We start from the raw sequence: 19,633 nt of genomic DNA on the forward strand, positions 1-19,633 counted from the left end.
CCAGACCCAAGGGGTCCGATAAGCGGGAAGGCTCAGCTATCCACTACGCGCCATACATAATTGGCCAGCTATCACTTCGTGGTCTCCTCGCATCGAATCCGTGGGAGCAGGCATAATAGTATTACATCCATCAGAGTCATTGTACAGATGAGGAAGCTGAGGGAAGGTGGTTAACCCAAGGTCACAGAACACCCCGGCAGGGCCTGGACGATAACCCAAGCCTCCTGCAACTGGGTCCTCGGCTCCTTCCCCAATCACACGCCCCTCAGTGTGTCCCCAAGTGGACAGAGGCTCGGGGGGCCCCAAGCCAAAGAACAGCGTGAGGACGCAGGATAAAGACAGTACAGCCGCGACCGCTGCTCTCCCTTTCTTCTCTGCCCACAGAGCCCCAGGCACGTTCACCCCGGCTCTAGGCGGGGGAAGAGGGGCCCAGAGCAGGAAACAGGGTCCCGTGCGGGTAGCCCCTGGGAGCACGCGGCGCCTGATCACGTGAGAGGGGAGCGCCGGCGGGTGCCGTCGCGCGCACGCACGCACGCCGTACGTAGACACGCACCGAGGCGCTGAACGCCGCGAGCCCGAAGCCTCAGGTCACATGTGGAGGGTGGCCGTGGAGAACTAGGGGGCGGGAAGGAGAGAGGTGTCACGTGAAGGAGGCCAGAGCCGCGAGGTCACGTGAGGGGGGACGGAGGCGGGGCCGCCGAGGAGGAGGAGGGGCGCGTGGCTTCCGGCGGCTGGGGGGGGGGCCGGCGAGCGGAGGGGGGGGCCCTGTCCCGGAGGTGGCGGCGGCGCCATCTTGGCGAAGGGGGGATCAGGAAGTGCGGACCGCGGCGGCGGCGGCGGCGGCGGCGGCGGAGCCCGGAGCGGAGGCCGGAGGCTCCCGGCCCGCCGGCCCCGGAGCGGAGCGGAGCGGAGGATGCAGCAGCCGCAGCCGCAAGGGCAGCAGCAGCCGGGGCCGGGGCAGCAGCTGGGGGGCCAGGGGGCGGCGCCGGGGGCCGGGGGCGGCCTGGGGGGTGGCCCGGGGCCGGGGCCCTGCCTGAGGCGGGAGCTGAAGCTGCTCGAGTCCATCTTCCACCGCGGCCACGAGCGCTTCCGCATTGCCAGCGCCTGCCTGGACGAGCTGAGCTGCGAGTTCCTGCTGGCTGGGGCCGGAGGGGCCGGGGCGGGGGCCGCGCCCGGACCGCATCTCCCCCCACGGGGGTCAGTGCCAGGGGATCCCGTTCGTATCCACTGCAACATCACGGTGAGGACCCCGTCGCGTGCGCGTCTCTGGGGGCCTCTTGTCAGGGACTCAGGATCACCCCACTCAGCTTTTTGCTCTCGAAAGACCTAGGAGGCCAAATCCCCTCTCAGGGTTCGACCCCTTTTCTCCAGGTTACACTTGTTTCTGTTGCTTGAGGTTCTGCTGTGCACCCAGAATCTCTGCCCTTCATAGTGAGGGACCTCCCGACATATGGCGCCTCGATTACCCCTTTCCACTAACCCACCTACAGCTCAGGGTTCATGATTTTGGCTACTTCACGACTTTATCTTGCCACCTAGGAATGCCCCTTTCTTCCACTTTCATCTCAGGGTTCCAGGCCTCTGCACTGGCCTCAGCTGGAAGGACCTGGCTTGGAACTCTGCAGGTTTCAGTGATGCCCCCGTCTCTCAGTACCTTTGATTTAGGACGTTGCCACCTGTGGGATCCCCATCCAGGCCTCTGTCATTCAGCCCTTCTTTGCTCTCAATTTTACCAAGTGATAGTTTGCAGTTCACTGACTTCTTCCCCTCCTTTGGATTCTCTTTTATTCTGTTGTAACCTCCAACTCTCCTCCTTTTGCCTCAACTGGTAGCTGCCACTCCCCTCCTGTTCCCTGTGGATATCTCCAGTTGCCCGGGGTTGTTGCCTTTCCTGATAATGATGGTGATGTGTGAGGGCTATTTCATTTATTCTGAGCAGTAACAGCTCCTTTTCTCCCCAGTGAACATCTTCCTGTCCTAGACATGCTAGACCAGGAGACACCTTACATGTCTCCTGCCTAGTTTATCCTCAAACATCCTGTGAAGAGGGTTGGCCTCTGATACTCTGGGAATGCCTGATAGTGCATGGTATATAGTACTTACAGTGGTTTATACCACCTGGTGTGGTAGCATTCTCCCTGCTGGGAGCCTTGGTTAGGGAGTCAGGGGACAGTACTTTACCCAGGCAGGCAGACTGCAAATGGGAGTGGTGGGGGTTGGGGACTGACTTGTGAATTGTGTGGCACTTGGAGACCTGGATTCAGTTTACATGGTTCTTGTTTTTTATCCTTTTCTTCCATCAAACGAGGTCAAGGTTTGTTGAGGCAAGCCTGAGCTTGGGTTGGATGATGCCTCCCCAGAACTCATGTGTCCCATTTTTTCTCTCTCCTTCCATTTCCCTCTTCCACCTTTTTTCCTATTAAAAAGTTAAGATTAGAAGGACAAGGTGTGGTTTAGTCAGCTGAAGACAAGCATCTTTGATCATTTGTTTTCTTCCGGCATCAAGGATGAGAGCCATGGCAGAGCTAAGACCCCCAACAGACATGGATGAGGTTTCCTTGGCACATGTGGAAACTTCAGGAGTTAATTTTATACCTGAATTATGCTTCCATTTCCTTAAGGGTAGGTTTCCCCCCTTCCAACTGCCCTCCCAGTTGCCAGAGGCCATCTACTGTCTTTGTCCCTAGAAGGAAGTTAGTTGAGAAGGTTCTCAGTCAGACTCCCTTTGCCCCTATAAAGGAGACTTGGCCTGAACTGGCCCCCTTGGTTTGGGCAGAGGGGGCGTCTGGTCAGGCTGCATTTGGCACTGTGGCTCAGGAATGCTGGGAATGTTAGCAGCGTAGGCTTCTTTCTCCCAGCCTGCCATGTGGAGCCCCGCAGCCTACGCCTGGACTGAGAGGGTGGCAGGTTCCCAAGGGAGAGGTGGGCAGAACTGGCCTTAGAGGGGTTCTGTTGGGAGTCGGCTGGGAAGATCCCTCTTTCTACCCTTTTGCTTTTAGGTCTGAGACATAATCAAGTTTTTAATCCCTCCTTCCTCAGCTAAAATGAAAGTAATCTGCAGTCTCTGCTTTTTTCACGTCAGTGTGATTGTAATGAGGTGATCCCTTCCTCAACTGACTATGGAGTTTCGGAAACAGAAGGGTTGGAGGACTGCTGGGTGTGGGAGAGCTCCAAGTCTGGAACTTGTATAGGCAGCGCGGTGGCTAGGAAGCCTCCCTCACTGTTAGCAGAGTTTGGCTGGGCTGCCTTTCTCTGATGTTTACTCTTAAGGAAAGAAAGAAAAGGGACCAGGCTTCTTGGGAAGGGTCTTCTCAAGGACTTTTTCTCCTGGTCTGGGGTTTGTCGGTAAGCTGCTGCTTGGTTAGGTACGGACCTGCTGGGCTGGGCTTTAATGTGTGTGTGTTAGGGCAGGGGCGGGGGGAGAGCAGGGGGACGAAAAGTCTTGGGGAGTGGAAGGCAGGCAGAATCTAGCTTTCCGCAGAGTCTCCCATCTTGACTGCTCTCCTTGCTCTTTTCCCCTCAGGAGTCGTACCCTGCTGTGCCCCCCATCTGGTCAGTGGAGTCCGATGACCCTAACTTGGCTGCTGTCCTGGAGAGGCTGGTGGACATAAAGAAAGGGAATACTCTGGTGAGGGGGCCAGGGCGTTGGGGTGGGGGTGCACTTCCTTCCTGTGGGACCAATATCATGAAGATACTCTGTGCAAGGTGTGTCTGGGGAGGGGATAGTGCAGTTGCCTAAACATTGGGGTCAGATGTCTGAGGGGAGGGAGTTGCTTCCTAAAGCCAGAAGGGGAGCCCTGCACCAGTCCCAGGGTTAATCCAGTAAACTCCCCACAGCCACAGGGTCTGTGAGTTTTAGAGAACTAGGTACCAATTTGAGGTCTGAGCTGAGAGCTCACGCATGTACCTGTCCAGACTGGGGTGAGGAAGGAGTATTTGATGTTGCTGTGGTCCCCTACCCCCAGCTATTGCAGCATCTGAAGAGGATCATCTCCGACCTGTGTAAACTCTATAACCTCCCTCAGCATCCAGATGTAGAGATGCTGGATCAACCCTTGCCAGCAGAGCAGGTGAGCCACTGAGGAGCACTGGGCCCTGTGGTACAGCTGCGTCACAGACAGCACTCGATAAATACGTGTTAATTGAGATGAACCTGCAGTAGTTTCTCTCCAGCTGTACCTACTCCAAACACAAACATGTATCGGGACCCTTGGCCTCTTCTCCAGGTGGGAACTGAGCTAAAAGGGCATTAGTAGCTTCACCTCTCCTATCAAAACTCACTTTTACGGGCAGTATCATCCCTCATGGTGGGTTGGGGACGTGGATTTTTACCATAAGCAGCTTTTACCATTTAGGCAGCAGTTGGTGATCATTGAGGACCAAAGGCCACTCGTTAAGAACCAAGAATGCAGTATCAGTCTAGAGATGACTGAGTAAAGGAGGGGTCCTTGGGGAAATTAGAACTGGGATTTGTAAGTTAGGTGACAGAAACAGCCATTGTGCTGCTTTTTTATTGGGCATATAGTGGGAGAAGAATGGGCCGGTAGTGACGTCATGCCCTGGGCTGTTGCTTCCACGCAGTTCTGGCTGTAGGGGAGGCTGGTGGCATTATGGGCAGGCACACAGCTTCCAGCCCTGGAGACTCCAGGGAATAGGCATAGACTGTGTTCTAGGAAGCCACTGGGGTCTGATCTCCATCTCTCCCCTCCGCACTGCAGTGCACACAGGAGGATGTGTCTTCGGAAGATGAGGATGAAGAGATGCCTGAGGTAGGCTTCCACCCGAGGCAACACTGGTAGGAGGCTCTTTCAGTCAGCACTGTCGAGCACCAGCTATGTACAGAGGTCCAGTCTAGAAGTGGGGGGAGAAAACACCCAAGAAATAAAGACGAATTTACTGACCAGGAGGAACAGCAGTGTAGTAGAGTAGACAGGGCACCCCCATCCAACCTCTGAATGCAGTTAAATGCAAATCTGTTTACACTAGTCAGGAAGTTCACCTCAGATGGCTTTGTGATCAGACCTCAGTTTGTATTCCCTACCTCCTGGCTGTCTTAATTAGGGAATTTTACATACTCTTACTAAGCTGCAGTTTCCTTATTTATACAATGGGACTATAGTATCTATCACATAAGGTCTCTAAGATTAAATTAGGCATTGCGTGTAAAATGTTTCATTCTGTATATAAGTGCTAAATAACTTATATTTTCTAAAAACAGATACTTTTGTAGACTGCAACAATGTTTAAGAACTTGAACCTCAGCCAGATAGAATCTGATTCACGTCTTAGCTCTGTTAAGAGTTGTATGACTTTGGTCATAATTAACCTCACTAGACCTCAGCGTTCTCATATATAAAATGGGGGTAATGATAGAATAATGGCATGGTGGTTGTACGAATTAAATGAGCTAGTGTGTATTGCATCTAACACGGTTCCTGACATGTAATTAAACGTTCAGTAGATGTCAGCGACTAATGTAATAGGTTAGTATTACCACATCCTGCCAGAGCGAGATCACTCTTACCGCTTTGTTTCTCTGCACTGAATTAACACCCCAGGTTCTGTAACTTTGTTAGGGTCTTAAGATGCACATAGAGCTGGGGAGATACATGGAATGTTCGGCTCTCAGACAGTGGACAGCCCTCCAAAGTCTGACAGGGGCTGAATCCTGGATATGGGCCCCTCTCCCATGCAGTGAGTTGCTTCCTCACTTAGAGCAGGGCAAACAGTGGTTGATTGTGTTCTTGCCCTCTGCTGTCTGCCTTTCTGGACCTCTTTCTTCAGTTCCATCTTGGCAGTGGGTGCCTCTGCATACCTGGTTCAGGCCCTGCACTTGGAGGGCAGATTTCTGATCCAAGTTTCTCCTTTAGACCTGGAGTCCTGGGAACTCCTGGGTACAAAAGTCACCTGATGAAACATGAGCTTTGAGTCGCAGTGTCAGGCCAAAGTCATTCTAGGAATTAAGGAAGAGTTTCTGCTGCCAAGGGAGAGCTTTAGGGATGGTTGGAGCAGGGTCAGTCTGGGGAACAAGAGAGCTGAGTGTCTCCTTGCTTTCCCTAGGCCTTTGCAGAGCTCTGCTGCTTGACAGCTGAATAAGAGGAGAGATTTGCCTCATTCTTTAGGTTGTAGAGGGAGTGGGGCTGGGAATTCTCCAGCAGTTAGAAGGGTACCGAACTCATTAGCCTGCTAGATTGTTCCTTAACTTGTGGCTCTAGGCCAGACAAGACTGGAAAGGCGGTGGCCCCTCTCCCCAACTTGTGTTGTTTTTTTTCTTCCTTTGTCCCTCTCCCACCCCACACCTCCCCCAGGACACAGAAGACCTAGATCACTATGAGATGAAAGAGGAAGAGCCAGCTGAGGGCAAGAAATCCGAAGATGATGGCATTGGAAAAGAAAACTTGGCTATACTAGAAAAAATTAAAAAGAACCAGAGGCAAGATTACTTAAATGTACGTGCTCTCTAGGGGGAAGCTGGGTCAAGAGGTTGGTGGGGACAGGCTGGGAAGGCGGTAGGCTACTGAGGATCAGTCTGAGGAGCAGAATTCTTTTGGGTGGATTATGGGTGTGCCTCATCCTTGCATAAACCCTGGGCATCCTGCCAGACTGCCCCTAAGGCCTAGTGTGGTGTCTCCAAGTACAGGACCGTGAGGTGTCCTGTCCTCCCTCCCTTGCAGGGTGCGGTGTCTGGCTCGGTGCAGGCTACTGACCGGCTGATGAAGGAGCTCAGGGATATATACCGATCACAGAGTTTCAAAGGCGGTGAGTTTGCCTCAGAGAGGGCCCCGAACAGGAGCCTCTCGTAAAGGACGTGATGGTGGCCGTGGGCCCCAAGAGGTTTGGGATACAAGGGTGCTTATGAGCCTTTTTTTAGGCCAAGGATGGGACTCCTCATGCCAGTGGTTTAGATTGGATGCATGTCCATTTGGGGTGAACTTGGAGCATTTGACCTTTCTGAAAACACTTACTTTCTTCCCTCCTTCCAGGAAACTATGCAGTCGAACTCGTGAACGACAGTCTGTATGATTGGAATGTCAAACTCCTCAAGTGAGTGGGGACTCCGGGGCTGGGAAGGAAGCTGAGGAGTGTGCGGGGAGCCACCGTGGTGGGCATCTCTGGGGCCGTCCCGGGAGCGGGCGCTCGTGAGGCTCCTGAGCTGGGACCCAGGGTTGAGCACACACTCGTTGCTTCCTAGAGTTGACCAGGACAGCGCTTTGCACAACGATCTCCAGATCCTCAAAGAGAAAGAAGGAGCCGACTTCATTCTACTTAACTTTTCTTTTAAAGTAAGGCCTTCCTTTCCAGTCCCTCCTTCCTTGGCCTGGGCTTCCTTCTCCACCTTACAGTCCTCCAAGGGCACTGGCCTCCCCTCCCTGATTGTTGCCTGTCTCTCCCTCAGGATAACTTTCCCTTTGACCCACCATTTGTCAGGGTTGTGTCTCCAGTCCTCTCTGGAGGGTAAGTGGCTCAGCAAGGGCAGAGGGTGAGGAAGGGCGGGGAGCTTCTGCCAGGCACAGCTGACTAACCTTTCTTCTGCAGGTATGTTCTAGGTGGAGGTGCCATCTGCATGGAACTTCTCACCAAGCAGGTGAGCCTGTCTCTTGCTCTTGGCCGGACTGGCCTGGGCAGGGCTAGGCTGAGCTTTACTCCACACACACCCCTGTGGGTTGGGTGATGGGCATAAGGTGGCCCTTCTGTGCTCTTGGGCAGGGGCCCTTCTATAGGTGCATCTGTTCTCCAGAGAACAAGCATAAGGCATCTCTGGAAATTCTACTGACGTGTTTGCTTTCTCCCCACTGTTACTCAGGGCTGGAGCAGTGCCTACTCTATAGAGTCAGTGATCATGCAGATCAGTGCCACACTGGTGAAGGGAAAAGCACGAGTGCAGTTTGGAGCCAACAAAGTAAGGAGCCTGGGGCTGGTAGGACTGCCTGGAGCCAAATATAGTTTGGGTCACTAGCAGGCCAAGGCTGCCTTGTTTGGGACTGAGAGGATAAAACCTCTGGGCTGGCAGCATTAGATGAGTGGGCCTGGACGCCCAAAGTCAGAGAGGAGCAGGGCCTTGGCCTGAGGGGCATTCTAAGCCTTTGGGGAAGGGGTAGGTCTGGAGGGGAAGCCCAGGGGCTGTGCCCCAAGGGGGCCTCCCTGGTGGAGGGTATTTAGTGTGTCTGCAGAGCACAGTGCTGGGAGCTAGGACTCCTGAGTGGCAGCAAGACCATAGTGGGCCATGGATTGATTTGGTGGCTTCCTCTCTTCAGTCTCAATACAGTCTGACAAGAGCACAGCAGTCCTACAAGTCCTTGGTGCAGATCCACGAAAAAAACGGTGAGAATGGAGCCAGGACTCAAGATTCGGACACTAGCCAAGCCTGAGGTTTTCACCCCAAACAGCAAGAACCCCTTTTGGTTTCTGAACCTTTACCACTAACATGGCACCTGACCCTGTTCTCCAAAGCAGTCAGTGAGGTGGAGGCTAACGTCTACCACCTCACCTTCTGTAAAGCACCAGCAAGCACAGCACATGTGGACTTGGTGCTGCCCCTCATCCCCACCGACCTCTGAGAAAGCTCATCTCACTCTGCTTTCATCTCAGGTTGGGCGCATCACTCTCCCTTTCCTTATAATCTCCAGGTAGGCAGACTCTCACCTTCCCACCTACCTTTTCTTGCTGCACCGGGAAGCCCTTCCTAGGATCTTTTCACCTTTGACCCTGGAGACGGCTTCAGTGATTGGGGCTGGGAGGGCAGACATCAGCCTCCACCACCCCGCTGACTGTTTCCTTCGGTTTCTTTGCAGGCTGGTACACACCCCCGAAGGAAGATGGCTAACCCTGGAGCATCGTCCCCTTCCTCCTTCCCCAGGCACCACTGGACCAATTACCTTTGAATGCTGTATTTGGATCTCACGCTGCCTCTGTGGTTCCCTCCCTTATTTTTCCTGGACGTGATAGCTCTGCCTATTGCAGGACAATGATGGCTATTCTAAACGCTAAGGAAAAAAAAAAACCAACAAAAAAAAAAAAACACAAACTGTTTCAAGTACTCAAGACTGACTTACAGACCAACCAACCACCTGGCTGGAACCCTTGCTAGCAGGCATTCTTATAAAAGAAACTTTCAAGCCTCCTTATATTGCTGGAAATTCAGCTGTGCTCCAGACTAGAGCCTCCTTACCTATGCTATGGATTTTTAATTTATTTTCTCTTATTTCATGTACACTGCTTTTTTTGGTTACAGTGTATGATGGATGTGTATGAAAAAAAAATGTATCTTTGGGAAAACAATTACAGTTTGTTAATTTGAAGATGCTGGTCTTGACTCATCTTTATTTTTATTCCCATATCCCACCCCACCCCATCCCTGAACTTTTTGAGCGGTGGGGGAGGAGCGCCAAGACCACCGGTGGCTTTGGTAGAGAAGAGAGGCTGCCGCTCACTGCTAAAGCCAGAGGAAGGTGGGGCTGCAGCCCACGCCTGGCTCACCCCTAGCTTTCTCCCGAAGGCCTCTGGAGCAACGAGCGCTCGCACCCCTTGGAATGCAGAGCCTGGCCTGCGTCACAGTGTGGCAGGCTGAAATGATGACCTTAATTCTTAGGACTACTTTTCTAGTCACAGATGTTTTCAAATTTCTAAGAAAAATGAAGGAGGCTTAAGCAGCTGCTTCACAGAATTGCTTTGAAATGAACTGAGCAGGGACTGGGGCGTGTGCGTGGTCTTTCTGGTCTCAGCAACATGCTGAGTAGCTGCCCCTCCCGAGTTCACGGCTCCCCTCCCTGCTGGGAAGCAGCTTCCAGCGAGTACTGAAGGGTGACGGCTGCTAGCTCCCGCTCCTGTCTCTTCCTGCACTTCATCTTGTCAGAGAAGCCAGGCAGAGCTCTGAGGTGAGCTATTCGGCTTGAGGACTGAGGATTCTTTCATGTCACTCCCTTAAGGTGGGTCCTACTGGACACGGATAGCTTCAAAGTGGCTGTTCTGTACACCTGCATCCTCACCCGACTCTGGGAACGGCTGCAGGGAGAGCAGGGTGGGGGTCTGCTGAGCTTGGAGCTGTTGGTGCCCTACCCACCTGTTCAATGAAAGTGCAGGTGTGACATGTGGCACGTGGTGCCTACCTCTCCTGGTCAAAGATCAGCTTGCTTTGGGGCTGAGACAGCTTCTGAGGACCAACTCTGCCTACAGGCTGGATGGTGACAAATGCCAGGGATGGCGAAGTGAAGACACTGTCTTAGCCCAGGTTTACGACAGCCGTCTGGGAACCTGGAGAATGCCGGAGTTGTGTAATGCTTTGACACAGCAGTTTTAACACTGGCCATTTCCCCTTTTCTTTCAAGAGAGCTTAGTGTCTTGCTGCTTCAGGTGGATGCAGAGTTCACCAGTTCCCCTCAACGCTGCTCTGACTCTGTCTGCACCCGCCCCATACAGGGCGCTGATCTATACTGAGGCTGAAGTAAAGAGGGGCCCCCAGAGGTAAACTCAGGTCACAGAGCTGGAATCTGGTTTTCAAGGCCTCTGTGGCTTCTGAACTTACCACCAGCCCTGGCTGGAATGCAGATTGTTTTTAGTCATGTGTACTGTGAGCTGTCCTCTGTATAACGTATTTTGTGATGTATTTTTCTCATCTACCAAAGGATGAAACAAATAAAATTATTTAAATAGTTTGATCTAATCAAATTATGTAAAGAACTGTCCACCTGTAAGGGAAGCACTGGCTCCAGTGGGCTGTGTGCCACCAACTCGAGAATCCACTCTTCTGGCCACACCTCACTCCCTTTTATGACCTCAGGTTAGGCTTCTAATGACGTTACACAGCTTTAAAAAAAAAAGAATCAAGACGACATCATCCTGAACGAATGTTCTCGCCACCAAGAAAGCAAGGAGAAATGAAACAAAAACTTTCACCCTTTGCACACGTGCCCATCTACATCCCAGGCGGGGTTCGCACAGCGCACAGTCGGTGCTGAGCACGGCGCAGGGCACCCAGCAGCTTCCCAGTCTCACTGCATCAGTTTCAGAGGGCAGAGCTGGGGAGGGGTGGCTGGACCCGAGAGGAATCAATCGCCCCACACTCATGAAGCATGCCAACATTTATTCACCAAGGTGACAGCTCAACATTTCAAGTTCCCTACCTGATTCTACAACGGAACGCCAGGAAAATTAAGCAGTGTGCCCTCCATTCTCCAGAACCTGTTAGGACAACTTATATTATGCTCTGGGGGTACAAAGAAGAGGCAGGAAAGAATACAATGGCTACCTCAGACCTCCAGGCTTCACACATTTGGTTCAAATGTTCACGATGAGCTAGCTGTGGGGCTGAAGACATGGGACAAATTGAGAGGTGAGCCGGTGGTAAAGGTAAATGGGAATCCAATCAATCCTGGCTCCAAGTGTGGTCTTTTTTCACCCCCAAGGCCTCAAGAGTGAAAAGGCAGGCAGAAGCCAGACAGGACAATGGAACATGCTGACTGCAGCCTTGTTACTTAAACTCTTCAAACTTCAGGATGTGTGACTGGAAGAGAAAGAAAATCTGAGTGGGAAGGAAGGACCGCCCCCAGCCAGTCCACCCAGCCCCTTGGGCAACTCCAGTTTGTTTCCTTGAAGGGACTGACAGGTGAGCACGTGGTATCCAAGCCGAGACCAGGGCTGGTGGCTGAGACCCTCAGGGGGTGGGAGGGAAAACAGAAGATACAGGAGATAACAGGGCAGTTACCTCCAAATTCAAAGCACCAGTGATTTTCCCTTTGAGGATGCGATGGATAACCTTGTATGAACTCAAAACATCTGCAAAACAAAACAGAGAAAGAGAACCTTGGTGGCCCTGGGTCAGGCAGCAGGAGCAGGGGAGGGAGGTGAGAGGCCGGGGCTGCGGGAAGGTGCTCTGGCTACAGACCCGCTCCTGCGGACAAGTCTCTGCTCATTAGTGCTCGCTCCCGGCTGCCGGATAACCAGATAACAAACGCTGACAGGGAGGAGAGGGGGAGGGCAAAGTAAGGGTGTGTAAACGGAGGCATTATTGTTGTTTAAATAATTATGGAGGTCTGGGATTTTAGGTTCCCTAATGGAAAATTCTGGGGACAGAAAACCGTGTTCACTCAACTCTGCTCTGAGAGTTTTGGCTGGAGACATGGAGGTTAAAAAGCAGAGCCTTTTAACATGACCTGTGAGCACTGCTACCTGCTGGGACAGGGCAGGGGCAGGGCACTGGCCAGACACTCACTTTTCTACAAGGACATCTGCCTTTACTCAGCTCCCGCCATCCGCACAAACTCTGGGCCTGCTTGGATGCCTGAAACTGGCTCACATCAAGGGTCAGACCTCAGTTCCATCCCCAGCTATGCCATTATCTTGCTATGAAATGCGAGGAAGTCCCTTTCACTTTGCTGAGCCTTACTGTCCTCTCTATAAAGGCAGGAAAACTGTACACCTATCTGCCTGGCCTCAGGGCCGGCTCAAAGCCACACAAGAGCTGAGCACCCCCGTATCTGGGCTGCACACTGTGACAGGCTGGGTGGGGCTGCTCTTTGGGGCAGGGGGCTCTTACTCTAGGCCAGGCTCCAACAGCCAAGCAGTCAGGTTCAGCCTACAGGAAGCTCCCAAGCCCTGTCCGCTGGCCTGTTACTCCCCAGGCTGGGCGGCAGGGGCCCTCTTCATGCAATGACCCAGGACGACCTCTGGGTGGTGCCCCCTGATCACTGGGCACAAGCCCATCAGCCTAACAGGGAGGCCTGGCCCTGCACTTTGGGGAGGTGCTTTTCCATCTTACTCTGCGTGTGTTTTCACCTCCACTTTTCCTCCTGACCCCCACCCCCCACCCAAGCACTCTTTCCTCTTTTCACATTTCATCTAACCCTAGTCTTGAGAAGGGACACAGCAAAGAAGAGGCCTTGCCATTTCAAGGTTGCAGAAACTGAGGCCCCGAAAGTGTCTGGATCTAAGTAATGGACACCTCACACCACTATAAGCTCAAAGTGGTTTAAAGACTTACACATAGACGATACCATAAAGCTCCTCGAAGAGCACACAGGCAAAACATTCTCTGACATAAATCACAGCAATAGTTTCTTAGGTCAGTCCTCCAAGGCAAAAGAAATAAAAGCAAACATAAACAAATGAGACTTAATTGAACTTAAAAGCTTTTGCGCAACAAAGAAAACCATACAGCAAATGAAAGACAACCTACAGACTGGGATGAAATTTGCAAACAATGCAACTGACAAGGGGTTAATTTTCAAAATATACAAACAGCTCATATAGCTCAGTATCAAAAAAACCAACCACCCAATCAAAAAAAGGGCAGAAGATCTAAATAGACATTTCTCCAAAGAAGATATCCAGATGGCCAACAGGCACAAGAAAAGATGCTCAACATTGCTAATTATTACAAAACTGCAAATCAAAACTGCAATGAGGTATTACCTTACATAGGTCAGAATGGCCACCATCAGAAAGTCTACAAATAACAAATGCTGGAGAGGATGTGGAGGAAAGGGAACCCTCCTACCCTGCTGGTGGGAATGTAAATTGGTGCAGCCACACTTAAGTGTGGAGGTTCCTTAAAAAACTAAATATAGAGTTACCATATGACCCAGCAATCCCATTCCTGGGCATACATCTAGAAAAGACAAAAACTCCTAACTTGAAAAGATCCATGCACCCTAATGTTCACAGCAGCACTATTTACAATAGCCAAGGCAGGGAAGCAACCTAAGGGTCCACTGACAGATGAATGGATAAAGAAAATTTGGTATATATACACAATGAACTATTAGCTATAAAAAGAATGGAATATTGCCATTTGCAGCAATATGGATGGACCTAGAGATTATCATACTGAGTTGTCAGACAGAAAAAGACAAATATCACTTATATGTGGAATCTAAAAAATAGTACAAATGAAATTTACAAAACAGAAACAGACTCACACACATAAAACAAAGTATGGTTACCAAAAGGTAAAGGAGGGAGAGAGGGATAAATTAGGACTATGGGATTAACAGATACAGATACTATATATAAAATAAACAATAAGGACCTACTGGATAATACGGGGAACTACAGTCAATACCTTATTAACAACATATAATGGAAAAGAACCTGAAAAACTATATGTATGTATAACTGCATCACTTTGCTGTACACCTAAAACTAACACAACACTGTAATTCAACTATACTTCAATTAAAAATACAGAAAAAAATAAAGTAACAGACAGCGTTATCAGGAGAAGACCCTGAGTCCAGTGCTCTAACCTCTATCACTGGTCTTCAAATTTCAGATTTCTTCTACAACAGAATCTTTCTCCAAAGAAATCTTAAGCAAAACTCAGTGTACGTGAAACAGATGGAAGCTGAGCGACTCCAGCAGGAGCAAGGGTGGGAGGCCTGCCCTCCTCTCACCCCCGCAAGAGAACTCAGCCTTTGGGCAGCACGGGCAGCACCTGAGGCCCCTCTTAGGATCTTGGGGCTCACAGAGACCAGGTGTGAAAACCAGTACTTAAGGAGCAGCTTTGCAAGGGGCAGATGCCAAAAACGGGGGGCAAAATCAAAAGAATAGAGGCTGGATGAAGGGCAGGCATCCTGAGGGCCTCCGCTGCCCTCCCCCAAGCCATTCTCACTGAAGTCTCAGAGGCGGCCTCGCGTCTCCCAGCCCCAGGTCCTCAAGAGGAGGGTGGAGGGTGGAGGGTGTCTTACTTTTCTCCAGCATGAATGGCTGAGTCAGAGGGGGGATGGTCCAGAAGCTGTCACTATCCAGGCTGCGCAGGGACTGTACCGGGATGGTGGCCAAACGGCCAAAGTCGATGAACATGACCACAGCCCAGGAGTCCACTCGGTCCAGCACCCAGCACCTGGCCAGAGGGAAGACGACGGGGGTTGTTCCGGCTGCTGCCACACACAGCAGGCCTCACAGACAGGGCTTGAAGGTCTGGGCCAGGAGGAGAGGAGTTTCCTCTGTTTCCCAGCCTTGAGGTAGGAGAGCCCAGGCCTCTCCTATACCCTCCAGCTCCGCCCGGACACACACCTGTTCCAGGCCCGGCCGTAATCGCCCAGGTGGTACTCGGCCAGGCAGCGGGTCCCGCGCCGCACGGCTGAGTCGTGCAGGTAGGGCTGCTGCTCCTCAGCCTCGGCCAGGGCACTGAACAGCGCCTGCATGTTCTGGAGCAGGGTCTGCAGACGGTACAGACGCAACAGGCCTCACCGCGGGCCTCTCATCACACATCTGTCTCTGCAGATGTCACCTGCTGCATCCACACCACCGATTGGCCCCAGGGGAGCCGACGGTATGAGGTGGGAGAGAGAACGAGACTGAAACCAGGGATCAGACTTGGGCCACTCTGGATGTCCGCAGCTGATGGGATGGGCCCCCGGCACCAGGCTCGCCCCAGGAGGGCTCCTTGAGGAGGCCCCGGAGCTCAGGAGGGCCCCCAACAAGCCCGTACCTCAGTGACGACCATGGCCCAGAAGAAGGGGGTCTGAGGGACAATACTGGTCACCAGCAGCCCCACCTCCCCGCTGATGTTGTGGACGGTGGCTAGCCAGCCCAGGTCTCGGAAGCATTCCCTCAGGAGCAGCACCAAGAAGGACCCTCTGTGGGAAGAGCAGGGCACAAAGGAGAGGGGTGAGTGCAGGAGCGATTCGACCCACCCCTGTCCTGGAGGACGCTGGGCAGGCCACGGGCAGGAGAGGCACCCTGACAGGAGGGCTGTGACCCTGCCTGGGGTGGGGACAAGTGCCCGAGTAATTATAACGCAGAGCAAAGGAAGCGCCGTGTTCTGGAAAGTCTGAGAAGGAGGAGCAGCGGAGGGAAACAAAAACACACCAGGAAACTGCAGAGAGACAGGCAAAAGCCTTGATGTGGCACCCCTGACATTAAGAATGGAGTCCGCTGTTAAAGCAGAAGGTGTGGTGGACATGCCGATCTCACGGCATCCAGGGTTGGGGAGTCACAGGCCTTCACTGTAATGAAATGGAAATGGATTTTCTTAACTCACTGTGGGTCACAGCTTCAGAGCCTGGGTCTGATGCAGGAGTTCCTGAAAGCTCTATCCCCTGCCCCAGCACCATCCCTGTCCCCGCCCTGTCGGGACTGAGTGATGTTGCAGTCTCTCCACACCTCCGCTCACCTCATTTCCATGGGAACTGCAAAGAAGCTCGTCCTCGGTTTCTCTGTCTCCCGGGGGTCACCAGAAGCTTTAGGAGTGAGCTGCGTACAAGCTGGAAAGCAGAAGATTGAGTCGTGGAGGGACCAGGCTTGTCTCCCGAGGACCCACCCCTTGCCCCCCAAATGCCCCAGCCCCCCGCCTCAGAGGCAGGATGAGATGGGCAGTGAAGCTACATCCTTCGAGGTCTCAGCCTCTAGATCCTCAGCTGGGTGGGGCGGGTTTGCTGGGTGATATTCTTTAATCAAGAAAGCATCCGAGAGGGATAAAAAGGGGTATTTCCCACATGGAAGGGTCAACGTGGGACAAAGCCGGAAGGGAGGCTGGGAGGAGCAAGTCAGGAGCTGCAAAGACACATCCTAGGAAGAGATGGCAGCTCAGGATCTCACCAGGGGCTCTGGCAAGTCCTTGACCAGAGGACTTCTCCAAAACCTAGGGAGGAAAAGAAAAGGTACCACTCAGGCGTGGCAGCGTTCACTTCATTGGTTTGTATGCTGAATCTCTCCAGCAGATCTGGAGACACAGCATCAACGGCCCCCACGCTGACATGGGCTTCAGCTGACTTGGAGACTCCCTGCCACTGTCTCCTTTCTCGCTGGGATCCTGAATTAACCAAAGACAAGACATTCAGAAACAGGAAGGGGGTTGCTGCCAGGGGTGCTCATCAGGCCTGCCGGTCACAGAAGCCCCCGGGTCTGCTAGGGGTGGGGTGGGCAGTGGGCGGAGGAGGAGGTGGGAATGGTCACCCTGGCAGCAGGGCTGGGTAGAGACAGAGACTGCAACCCTGCAGCCCCCAACCCACGCTGGAGTCCCTCTCTCCACTGTTACCACCTGCAAAACCCCCGGCCCTGGTGACACCCATGAATCTGCCACCCGGCTGCTTCCCTGCCTCCCCCACTCCCCGGCCAGAGAACACAGTCCCGCCGCAAGCTCCTCATGAGTTTACTTGCCCTCTCCAAACGGACCACACGGCACTGTCTCCTAGCTCCAGACCCAGCACACCTCCCACCCTACGGGCGCCCACCTGGCCAACTTGCCTCTTCATCAGGAGAAAACTGGAGGCAGCTGGATGGGAGGCCCCTCATCCTCTCACCATCCAAACCGCCACCCCCACCCCAACCCACCCTGTGTCGCCCACTCTGCCAGCCCTCTGTACCTGCTCTGCAGGCTCTGGGTCCCCTTCCACACCTGACATTTCATCTTCAACTCCTTCCAACCAGGCCTGCCTGAAATGGCTCTGCACAGGCTGAGCAGTGGCCTTGGCCTTCCTGAATCCTCCGTGTCCTCTGTCCTGAATTCACTGGCAGCATCCCACCCACCTCCTCTTCTTGGTAACATTTCTTCTTTTGGCTTCCCTTACACGGCACACGTCTGGTCTTCCTTCTCTTTCACTGGCTGGCCCTTTCAGCTCAACCAATAAATGCTGGCACACCCCAGGACCTGGTCCTCCCCTCCATCTACTTCCTCTCCAAGGTCATCTCCAGTTCCACGGTGTTCAGTATCAGCAACAGGCCACAGACTCCCAACCCCAGCTCTCCAGCCCTGTGACTGCGGAATTCAACTCCAACGTGGGGACGCCTACCTGACAGGCCAACCAGGAGGTACACAAACTCAGTGTGTCTAAAACAGATCCCCCTGCAAGCTGCTTCACCCCAGCTCGTTCAGTTTTAGTAAACTGCATCATTATCTACCTAGTGGCCCAGGCCAGATTCACCTCTCCCTCAGCTCCCTACAACAAACTCATCAGCCAGTCAAGCCGTCTCTTCTTCCAAAATACACCCAAACCCATGGACTCCTTTCTCCGTATCCACCACCACAATACTTTTACCAGGACCATAGCAACAGCGTCCAAAGAGCTCCCTGCTGCCACACTGGCCTCCACAATCCAATCACCACCCAGCACACAACACAATCCCTTACAAACAAAAATCAAATCACATTACTCCCTGATTAAAACCATCCAACACCCTCTCATTCTGCTTACAAATAAAACCCAAAGTTTCCACTAGGGCTCACCAAGGCCGCCATGATCTACCGTCTGTCCCACTGGCCCCCTTTCCCCACAAGTCACACCCTGAGGCATTTGTAGGTGCCCCCTCTGCCTGGAATGTTCTTCTGGTCTTCCCACGTTTGGCTCACGTGTCATCCAGATCTCGGCTGAGATGTCACTGCCCTGCAGAGGCCTCCCTAAGAACTGTCTAAGGAAGTGACCCCTCACCCCATCACATCACCTTATTTTAATTCTCTGCCTGGTACTTACTATCTGGCATTTTCTTATTTATTGGTTCACTGTATGTGGGTTTCCACTGCAATTTAAGCATCATGAGAATATGAAACACATCTGCCTTCTGACAACCACCTTCACTGCCGGGGTAACCCCAGGGCCTAGAACAGTGCCTGATCCACACTGAGCTCTCAGTAAATATGCGTAAAAGAAAGATGGGGTGAGGGAAGGGGAGGGGAGAAGTGAGCTGGGGCAAATTCTTAATTCTCGAAGCCTTGGTTTCCTCTTCAATACCGTGAATCACACCCAGTGTGAGGGTCGAGTTGGGCTAGTACCTAATCTGGTCGGGACATGATGTGAAATAGATGCTTAGTAAACGGAAGCAGTATGAGCGAGTGCTTAAAAGAGCAGGTTCTGGTGTCAGACTGTCTGGGCTCCGATCCTGGTTCCAGAACCGACTGGCTCCTTCCCTCTGGCCTAGTGACTTGGTGTCCTCCTCCGCAGGATGGGAGAGCAGCCGCACCTACTGCTGTGATTAAGCAGGTTCACACAGCGAAGCGATCGGAACAGAGCCCGCACAGGGAGCTCCCCACAGAGGCTCACTGTCCTCCCATGTCCACCCACGAGGCCCAAATCAAGTCTCCAGGCTAAACCATCCTGCCGCTGCTGTTTACCTACAACGAAGCAATGGGACAGTGCCAAAAACTGGCCTCTAGCCAAGCATGGAGGTGCCTTTTTATTTAGAACCTCCTAAGACAGTTCTAAACACCAGTCCCAAGGACCAATGATCAGCAGTGGTTTCAAGCTAAAAATTATTATTAATACAGAAACATTTAAAACCGTTCTGGGTCTAAGTATTATCCCCTAATGATTTCAGAGAGAAATATAACAAGCCTGTTTTGACAGTTTGTGGAATTAAGTTTCAGAGGAAAATCTATACAACTATCATCCAACCACCACAGCAGGCATGTCACCCAGAAACAAACCTCAAATTTCAGGATGTGTCTGCAGCACATGAGTGGCCACCTGGAAGCTACAGAGATCAAGGCAGCCTCCCGGTAGCCGCCAAGCCAGCCGGTTTTAATTAAGTTCTATTGTTGCCACAAGCACAGTCAGTCTGCGCCCAGATCGATCAACAGCTGCTAATGGTCTCTTTACTTTGTTCTGGGATGTTCCCACCAGCTGGGCAACCCTTGTAAGAGGCGGCTTGCTCCTGAATTATGCTGGTGAGTCCGAGCAGGGGGAGAAGAGACACAGGGCAT

General features: G+C 52.5%; 2 protein-coding genes across 9 annotated transcripts in view; one reads left to right on the forward strand and one right to left on the reverse strand.

Annotated features, from left to right (window-relative positions):
- Window positions 1-741: 741 nt before the first annotated feature.
- Window positions 742-9,299, forward strand: UBE2Q1 (ubiquitin conjugating enzyme E2 Q1). Its single transcript, XM_072946478.1, has 13 exons — window positions 742-1,240; window positions 3,524-3,628; window positions 3,966-4,070; window positions 4,719-4,769; window positions 6,309-6,449; window positions 6,675-6,759; window positions 6,984-7,044; window positions 7,193-7,283; window positions 7,397-7,455; window positions 7,537-7,585; window positions 7,805-7,900; window positions 8,256-8,322; window positions 8,793-9,299. Exons 1-13 carry the CDS (start codon window positions 914-916, stop codon window positions 8,822-8,824), a joined length of 1,269 nt encoding a protein of 422 aa, XP_072802579.1. The 5' UTR covers window positions 742-913; the 3' UTR covers window positions 8,825-9,299.
- Window positions 9,300-9,645: 346 nt separating this feature from the next.
- Window positions 9,646-19,633, reverse strand: part of TDRD10 (tudor domain containing 10) — a 41,739-nt gene continuing 31,751 nt past the window's right edge. For 3 of the 8 annotated variants that reach the window (XR_012062821.1, XR_012062815.1, XR_012062818.1), the window contains 8 exons: window positions 16,537-16,579; window positions 16,112-16,202; window positions 15,428-15,575; window positions 15,010-15,155; window positions 14,682-14,836; window positions 11,702-11,772; window positions 11,121-11,500; window positions 9,646-10,803 (listed from right to left, as the gene is read on the reverse strand). Coding sequence is in view for 1 of the 8 variants with exons in the window: in XM_015248272.3 (XP_015103758.1) it covers window positions 11,468-11,500; window positions 11,702-11,772; window positions 14,682-14,836; window positions 15,010-15,155; window positions 15,428-15,575; window positions 16,112-16,202; window positions 16,537-16,579 (687 nt within the window). In the remaining 7 variants the exon portion in view is untranslated. Of the gene's footprint in view, window positions 10,804-11,060; window positions 11,501-11,701; window positions 11,773-11,815; window positions 11,951-12,976; window positions 13,065-14,681; window positions 14,837-15,009; window positions 15,156-15,427; window positions 15,576-16,111; window positions 16,203-16,536; window positions 16,580-19,633 lie in introns of those variants that run through there. The other 5 variants (XR_012062817.1, XR_012062819.1, XR_012062816.1 and 2 more) reach the window with 5 other exon arrangements.

Source organism: Vicugna pacos, chromosome 21, assembly GCF_048564905.1.
Source record: "Vicugna pacos chromosome 21, VicPac4, whole genome shotgun sequence".
NCBI classification, from domain to species: Eukaryota; Metazoa; Chordata; class Mammalia; order Artiodactyla; family Camelidae; genus Vicugna; species Vicugna pacos.

Excerpts from the sequence above, each read along its gene's own strand:
- UBE2Q1 (XM_072946478.1), top strand. The coding sequence starts at position 914 with ATGCAGCAGCCGCAGCCGCAAGGGCAGCAGCAGCCGGGGCCGGGGCAG. Across the intron at positions 1,241-3,523 it reads GTATCCACTGCAACATCACG|GAGTCGTACCCTGCTGTGCC; the intron begins GTGAGGACCCCG and ends TTTTCCCCTCAG. Across the intron at positions 7,901-8,255 it reads TGCAGTTTGGAGCCAACAAA|TCTCAATACAGTCTGACAAG; the intron begins GTAAGGAGCCTG and ends TCCTCTCTTCAG.